Source organism: Diadema antillarum, unplaced genomic scaffold (genome assembly GCF_040938485.1).
Source record: "Diadema antillarum isolate AM-2024a unplaced genomic scaffold, OU_Dant_1.0 seq00002921_RagTag, whole genome shotgun sequence".
NCBI lineage: Eukaryota > Metazoa > Echinodermata > Echinoidea > Diadematoida > Diadematidae > Diadema > Diadema antillarum.
Window position 1 is genome coordinate 678 of NW_027273514.1, and position 9089 is coordinate 9766.

Sequence of the window (9089 nt, forward strand, 5' to 3'; positions counted from 1 at the left end):
CACCACGCCTCGGCGTGGTGCGGAGCGTGCCTCAGTTTAGCGTAACGAGTAGGAAGCGTGCCACGCAGAGGACCGGCGCGCCGGTCCTCTGCGTGGCACGCTTCCTACTCGGTCTAGGACGGCACGATTCGCTTTGGAAGCGTTCAGTCACCAGTCCTCCCACGCTTTTAAATTTGAGACTGAAACCATTGTATATTGGCCATGCCTTATGATTATGAAATAGGTGGTATAAGCATCTTCTTGCTGCCCCGACATTTTTTATGTCAGGCATCATTCTAATTAGATTAGAGCTGGAATAAAATAATCAAGTTGATTATGGCAGTAAAAAAGAAAGCGATGAAGAAAGCAGTGAACCGATCGAAAGTGATGATTCTTATGATTAAGACGATGATATTGATTAACAATTGTTTCTCCCTACTAAAAATCTCTCTCAAATTGAAGCAGATCTGATGTTAACCCGGAGATCACACATTTTATATCTATACATGTGCATGTCGACTAGTTCATCGAGGAAATGCGAAGGATTATGTCATCACGGAGGACTCGCCTACATGAGGCGTGCTCTGCTGTTGGTTCACGCAAACTCGACTACTCTAACCCTTCCGATGTGCGAGACGTCACCGAACACCGAGGGAATCTGGACTCCATGCTTTTCAATGACAAATTCAGATTCATTTCAGCTGTTATCTTTAAGGTAAGGGTGATATGGCAGTAGAGTAAATTTCTAAAATGAAAGACGAAGAAGACGAGGAAATCATATTAGAAGTGCAGCAGATGACAGCACAATATACAAGGACAAATCGTAGTGCGCAGTTAGTAGATACGATATGGTTAGTCATATACTCATCTTTTAGGAGCAACCTCGCCCGAAAAAGGAATTCCTCGAGTCAACCCAAAAGTACATACTGCCATAGCTAATAAAATCAAACCAAGCAGGTTAATTAAATACAGTAAACTGAGTGAAACAGTTGTTTTTGTCCCTTCTTCCTCCATGGTAACTCCTTGATTAATTGTTTTGTTTGAAATGAAATGATCTTTTTACATATATAGTTCCATGTAGCCCTACATGTAAACAAAGTCTTAAATTGAATGCGCTAGTTGAATATGTACAGGCCTACCCTTTAGCAATGTGCTATATCAGCTTGAATGCCCTATGTCAAATTCTAATGCTCATTCTGCATTTATGGCTTGCTATGGGGATTTACACACGCAAGCGAGGGAGCTCAATGACGAGCGGGATGGTGGTGGTGGTGGGGGGGGGGGGGGGGTATAAGGGTTATCCCCCTCCCACACTAGGGCGCTTTTGCTAATTTTACAATTGATATTCAACGATCTCTGGCACACGCCTTTGTTGGAAAATTTATAACAAAAAAAAAACAGTAACAAAGGATGTTTTGCAAATCTAAAGAAGGTTACATGTGCCAAATTTAAAATCAAATGCTCTAAAATGGATTGAGTAAGCCTCTTCTAAAAAAAATGATACGGTTGTATAAACAATGCTAATACCATGGCAACGCATTGCCCGACACTGACGAAAATGTGTCTTGCACATGTACTAGGTGTTACAAAAACATTTCCCACTTTTGATCCCTATTACATCAAAAACTATATACCGGGTGTCCCAAAAAAAAACAACGGAACGGTGGATTTTTAGTACCTTGCGTTCTAAAAGTGATATTTTTTTGACATCATTAGAAAGAGCATCTTCCGCAGAAGACCATGACACCAAAATCATTAAATTTGGTTGAAAGCTTTTTATTCTACGCCAATTTCTGTAAATGCAGTCATTTTCAATTTTTTGCGACTTATGAGATAATAATTTGAGTGCGACCCGCGTTCCATACGGTGAATTGTGCACGCTCGTTGATCCATGTCAACAAAAGATAACGCTTTCATATTGGGAACGCGCGAGCACACACACACACACACACTGTTTTTCTTGGCCCGTGACCAATGTGAAAGCTGTATCTTTTGTTGACATGGATCACCGAGCTTAAACAATATTCACCGTATGGATCGCGTGTCGCACTCAAATTATTATCTCATTAAGTCGCAAAAATCCGGCGAAATTTGACAATGACTGCATTTTCAGAAATTGGCGTAGAATAAAAAGTACTGAACCAAATTAAATGATTTGGGTATCATAGTCTTCTGCGGAAGATGCTTTTTCTCATGATGTCAAAAGATATACAACTTTTAGACCGCAGGGTACTGAAAATCCACCGTTCCGCTTTTTTGGGACACCCGGTATTATAACACTGACATTGATATGAGCAATAGCTAAATAGTGTACAATTTTGTTAGAGTTACATGTATTTGAAAATGATACCATAAATCAGTTTCATTAAATTCAAGATTTATTTTGAAGTTAGGTTTCAGATTTCGCTGTTTTCAAACCTCTGTACAAAATTTTAATTTTGCACAGGGGTCAGTTGGTGTGTATTTGCTGTGTGGTTAACACCCTGACAATGGTCCTTTACAATGGCCAGGATTGGATTGCTCTATGGTACAAAAACATTTCCCACTTTTGATCCCTATTACATCAAAAAATATATATTATAACACTGACATTGATATGAGCAATAGCTGGATAGTGTACAATTTCGTTAGAGTTACATGTATTTAAAAATGATACCATAAATCAGTTTCATTAAATTCAAGATTTATTTTGAAGTTAGGTTTCAGATTTCGCTGTTTTCAAACCTCTGTACAAAATTTTAATTTTGCACAGGGGTCAGTTTGTGTGTATGTGGTGTGTGGTTAACACCCTGACAATGGTCCTTTACAATGGCCAGGATTGGATTGCTCTATTAGGCCTACATATTCACAAGAAGTTACACTGTCACAGCTAGTCTTCATTCATCCTGACTGTAGTATATGCAAACACATGAAAACATATGCTGCAGGCCCCAGTCACATATAAACACGGATCCTCAAGGATCTACACGATGATCCGGGGAGTTCCGGGATAGTTTCGACCTCGATGCAGTGTCGACGAGCGTTGATATGACTGTAAACACGGTATCAACGCGACAGTTACACGGATAAGACGGGAAGAGAGCGGCGTCTACACGGACCAACACGGCATCTACATGGATCAATACGGCAGCTACACGGCAGCCACACGGACCATTTCGGGTTGCTCTACCAACACGGCAGTCCCCGGATGACGCCGGATGTTTTTGACCTCCAAATGTTGCCGTGTTGGCCTCCCGGATGTCCAAGGACGCCCAAAGCGTCAACGCGGATCTCTCCCCGGATCACCCCGGATCACATAGACATGCCGCAGTCACATAGATATGCCGGATCACCCCAGATTTGATCAGAGGTGATCCGAGGAGAGATCCGTGTTGACTCCTTGGGCATCCTTGGACATCCGGGAGGCCAACACGGCAACTTGGATGTCAAAAACATCCGGCGTCATCCGGGGACTGCTGTATTGGCCGAGCAATCCGGGATGGTCCGTGTGGCTGCCGTGTAGCTGCCGTGTTGATCCGTGTAGATGCCGTGTTTGTCCGTTTAGACGCCGCGCTCTTCCGGCCTTATCCGTGTAGCTGCCGTGTTGATACCGTGTGTACAGTCCTATCAACGCTCGTCGACGCTCCATTGAGGTCGAAGCTACCCCGGAACTTCCCAGATCATCGTGTAGATCTTTGAGGATCCGTGTTTATATGTGACTGATGGGGCTTTATTTTTTTTTTCCTGTGCATGCATTTTACCCTTTACCATGAATTCAGACTAGCAGTGCCCAGGACAATCCATCATGAATTATTAATGAAGCATTCATGTGCCTTGCAGCAAGAGTCTAGAAGCCTAGTCAGTAGAGCTCTGAAAAGGTGGTATTCGTGGTATTCATGTTTATTGTTCAGCGTCATTGTAAGTACACACTCACATACACATCATTGGTTCTTGTGTAAATTTCAATTTGTACAGAGGGTTCAAATTTGACCAAAATCTAGATCTTAACTTTAAAATTGATCATGAGTTTAACGAAACTGATTCATGCTCTCATATTCAAATTACCTCCAACTAAATTGTACACTATTCAGCTATTACTCATATCAGTGACAGTGTTATCTGATGTATAGTTTTCGAACTATTAAGGATCAAAAGTGGGAAATGTTTCTTGTAACACCTTGTACATACTGCCAACATGTATGACAAATTTAAACTCAATCGTTCAGAAATTGAAAAAGATTGATCAGCAAAATTTGCAACAGACCGACCAACCAACAGACTACATGAGGATCCCCCTCATATTTACTAGTACTTTAACATTTTGAATATCTTTTTTTATTTATTTTTATTTTTTTTATTTTTTATTTTTTATTTTTTATTCTATTTTATTTTTTTTTTTGGGGGGGGGGGGGTGCTGTAATAAAAAGTTCTATGAAACGAAAGAGATTTCAGGAGTACATATCTGAACATGTCGTGATTATGCACTCAGTCCCGAGGCAGAGTAAGACATCTGAGCAACATCAATGAAACTTTTTTTTTTTTTTTTTTTTTTTTTTTTTTTTTTGCAAATAAAGCCCCGTTTTTACAGAGCCTCACAAATTACAGTTGCCGCTATAAGTGCCCGGGCATTTTTTAACCCTACCTCTTAAAACGGGTCTCGCAATATGTTGCTCGGACTTTACCAGGTTACCGCGGTAACTTTTGCCAAATTTTACCTTAGCCAGCTAGGGTAATTACCCCGACATTACCTCGACAACCCTTCTCTGTTAAATTTAAAACATTCTCGCAGTAACATTCTTCTGATACATTCAACACACATGCGCAATAGTGTAAACATGGAGCGACTAGTTTAGTAGCTCCATGGTCCAAACGGAATGACACACCGCTCGACGATAACGTGCATGGATTGATACCGCACCCTTCGCGCTTGAACAGGTAGGTCTTGTAGGTTGTTTGGAACCTACCTGGAGAAGGTTTTCGTTGTGTATCTCTTAAAACGGAACCCCTCGTTCTCTTTTGCGGTTTTCATTGCACGAGGCGAGGAATTTTGTTCCCCGGACGTTGTCATTACGTCGTCGGGGTAAGGTCTGTTAAAACAGGGCTGATGTCTGTAAGTTGCTATAATGTTAAGGACAATTAAAAGTTTAATTGCCTCTCATATCATTAATCGGACACTTAAAAAGTGACAGAAAATGTAACAACTTTTGTCATTTGGACTGAAATCTTTCCTTTAATTTCATAGCTGGAAGGTGATTAGGTAAACTGAGGTTCTACCTTTTGTAGGTAAATGTGTTTTCAGAAACAAGATCTACCAAAAAAAAAAAAAACCCTACCAAACTGCAAAAAAAAAATAAGACAAACATGTCTGCTCTTAGATATCTATCACACTCTCCCCATCGTTCGACTTACAAACTGCGCTCTCCAATGGATACCACGGTCCTCCAGATACCAAGTGCAAAAACTCAGGCTGATGAGAGTAGTTTCTCATTTTGTGAACCATCAGCATGGAATACTAAACCCGGTCAAAGGAACTCCGGTCATCACCCTTACTATCAATTTTCAAAGACCTCATCATTGAGAAGATGTTATTATGTTTTTAGCATTGATAAGTTGGATGGGAAATGCGCTGTACAAAAGTCTGTGTATTGATAGTATCATTATTGTAAAAATAATCAAGGGGGAGACGTCCCCCCCCCCCCGTATCGCCGCTTATGAGTAGAATAACCAAGTCGTAAATGATGTACCTCCAATGTGAGTTGTTCATGACAGTGCCCTCGATAGGCAATCATAGGGCAGGGGTACTATTTAAGGGCACTCTTTGCAATCATCGTCTTTCTATTCAGTATGATAAAAATGAGATTTCTGTGAGGCCCTGAAGAGCTCAGGGGAGCGTCAATCTCCGCTACTCTTGTTGAGATGCCATCCATATAATATCACTTTTACTGTCTATAATGCGACTGCCTGTTTCCTTTTATTAGAAATTCAGTGATTCGGCACATATTTTCACGATGAATTACTAGCACTTTATTGCCCTCTCATAACACCTTTATCCATGCGGTTACTGTATTTGTATTTATTTCGTGCATAATAAGTAATAGTTTTTATATCCAATAATTCATTCCATACAGTGTGGTTCTTCAAACTGGAGGAGATTCCTGATGTCCATGGCGGAAAAACAGGGAAGAATCACCAACCTTCCGCCTCAGCTGGCACGCAAACAGTACAAGCCAAAGGCACCTCTTTCATTTTTCTCGAAGAACCAAGTGCACGAACTAACTTTTCGACTGCGGCATTACACAAAAATTGTAACCGTCCGACACCCGCTGATACGCTTCTTATCAGGATACCGTGATAAATTCATCGAACATACTGACAAATTTCGCAAGGACATCCCAGCAAAGATACTTGAAGCTCGGTCTGGGAAAGTCGGTGCAAGACATGTAACGTTTCCAGAATTTGCAGGGTTTGTCACAAAAAACAACTGGACCCGGGGAACCGACCCACACTGGACTCCTCAGTATATACGTAGCCGACCTTGTGAACATGATTATGACATCATAGTCAAACTAGAAACCTCCCAAGATGACATGGCTTTCCTTCAGCATGAACTGGGTATTGAGAAATTCGGGACATACCAAAAGGAATACGAAGATCGGCATCGAGTCTCAAATGACAAAAAACTGATAGTATCGTTTTATCACCAATTAACAGAAGAACTATTTCATAAAGTCTGTGATTATTACAGTCTAGATTTTATGCTTTTCGGATACTACCGACCGAAATCTATAGCAGATGTGGAGAAGATATTCGATGATTTCGCTTGACAGAAGTTTCGAGTTGATGCGAATTGACACCCGACTTCGTTTGATATAAGTGTTTCAATGAATATCATACACTGTGAGAGAAGATAACATAATGTATAGCTAAGATTTCAGTGCAAAAGAAACACGTGATTTAATATCGAGCGATTGTGATACAAGTCCAAACTTGGATGAATTCCTTACTCCCTAAAAAAAAGCAAGCCAAATCACTGACGTCACTATTCAAACTGATAAATCTCGTATGCCACGATGTATCCAATCCAAGTATCTGTGACATACAACAACAATGGCCCTTTATGGTCAAAGTCATTTGCATACAATGATAATGCCAGTTGATATTTTTGTCATTTTTTTTCAGACGAAGGAAAAAATAAGAATAGATAATATTAAAATGCTTTCGAAAGGTGGAATAAAATGATTGTGTCAAACCAGATGCACAGATCTGCACTGATAAACATCAAATGTAAGTGTTTTTGCATCATGAGCATTTGACATCTGACCCTTAGAACAAACAGTTTACTCAAAGATTTCTGCATTGTCTTCTTCCCCTGCTACGATTCTTTTTCATATACTGAGCAGAAACCTCCGAAAATTTTATTTTCGCATTCCATCGTTTCATCATCTTTGAGTAATGAGAGTAGGGGTGTTTTCTGCGTGCATTGATCTGGGCATAGGCATGGAGCTGCAACCACTTAGTTGATCTATAGGTGGGGAGTTATACACTGTCTTCAGAATATTACGTTAAATTGTGACAGTGAGTTCAACTGAGTTCTCAATTGGGACTGGACCATTACTGCTGAAATTTGTCTTGAAAAAAGAGACCACAGTGTATTGTGATATCATTGGTCATGTCTCAAAGCGGATAGCTCCATCCATAAAAATATTTCATTCTCCACTTTTAATAGTCAAACCCATTTAAGTGATCCCGTTTCAGAGGTAGGCATGATAGAATATCACTGGGATGTACGATATATCACAATGGAGAATTTGATATGCATGGTGAAGACGAATAGAAACTCACAAGAGATACACACAGAAAAAAGTATTCCCTAATAAAAAGGGGTAAATTTTCAACGAAAAGGTTTTGAGCTCAATAATATGGTCGGGGTATATTTTACCCTTATTTACTGACTTCTGTGTGAAGATGAGAACGATCAGAATGATATTTTACGTCATGATGAATGAGCACACATTTAAGACAAAGTTGTCACTTTTTAAAAGTCACAGGAGTAATTTTTATGTTTTCGGGTTGTCCTTCCTTCTGTCCGTCCGTCCGTCCATCCGTCCTTAATCAATTTCGTGGACAGCGTATCTAAAAATCCGTGTGAGGTATCCTCATGAAGCTTGGCATGTATATGTCTTTTAACTTTTTGGTGCACATGCTAAAGGTCAAATGATCAAAATTTTACAATTTCCCCCATATCTATGCAATGCCTTCAGGTTTTTTCTTGGAACTTAGTGTATACAATGAACTACCCAGAATAAATTCTCCAGAGAGAGTTTCGCGCCATTAGCTCAAAGGTCAAAGGTCAAGCGAAAATGTCACTTTTTCTCCATATCTCGGAAATGGTTCAAGGTATCTCCATGGAACTCAGTACATATGCATGTACTGACAAGCAGTGGCTACCTAGGGAATTGGGGTGATGGAGTTAAAGGTCAGGACAAGGTCAATGTCAACTCCTCAAAATTTCACTGTTCCCCTCATATATCTATGTATGCAATGCCTGCAGGGTTTTTCTTGAAACTTAGTGTAAACATGAATTACCCAATAGAGACTCTCTGGGAAAAAAAAAATTGCCAGAAGATCAAAGGTCACAAGGTCAATGGTCAAGTGAAAATGCTAAATTTCGCTTCTTCCTCCACATCTCAAAAGTAGCTCAAGGTATCGTCATGAAACTAAGAACATATTTACACATGTTCTGCCCGACAGTGATTCTCTTGGGAATTTTAGGGTCATATGGTCAAAGGTCAAGGGTCAAAGGCCAGGTTAAAGTGCTAACATTTTACTATATTTGATACTGAAAATACATTTTTTTTTCATATCTTGAAAATTACTCAATGCATAAACTTAAAAAAAGGGTCAAAAGTCCATCAAAAATCCTCAAGTCTTCCAACACCTGCTTTCTTTGATAGAAATTTAGCCATTCACAATGAAACCTAGTTTAAGGTAAGAGAACATCTAACACATCTGTGACAAACATTGTTATAACGTACCATAGACCTATTGGGAGAATAGCGACATTTCGAGTTGGAGGTATGGAAAAAAGAAACAAAAATCTATCCTCTGACCCCCTCTCAACTACCCTGACA

At 39.9% G+C, this 9089-nt stretch overlaps 1 protein-coding gene across 1 annotated transcript; it reads left to right on the forward strand.

Annotated features, from left to right (window-relative positions):
- Positions 1 to 526: 526 nt before the first annotated feature.
- LOC139715146 (carbohydrate sulfotransferase 14-like) lies at positions 527 to 6782 on the forward strand. Its single transcript, XM_071626755.1, has 2 exons — positions 527 to 694; positions 6087 to 6782. Exons 1-2 carry the CDS (start codon positions 527 to 529, stop codon positions 6780 to 6782), a joined length of 864 nt encoding a protein of 287 aa, XP_071482856.1.
- Positions 6783 to 9089: the final 2307 nt, after the last annotated feature.

Bases quoted from the DNA above. Each gene is read 5' to 3' on its own strand.
- LOC139715146 (XM_071626755.1), top strand. From the start codon at position 527: ATGTCATCACGGAGGACTCGCCTACATGAGGCGTGCTCTGCTGTTGGT. The intron at 695-6,086 runs GTAAGGGTGATA...CATTCCATACAG, and splicing joins TTTCAGCTGTTATCTTTAAG to TGTGGTTCTTCAAACTGGAG.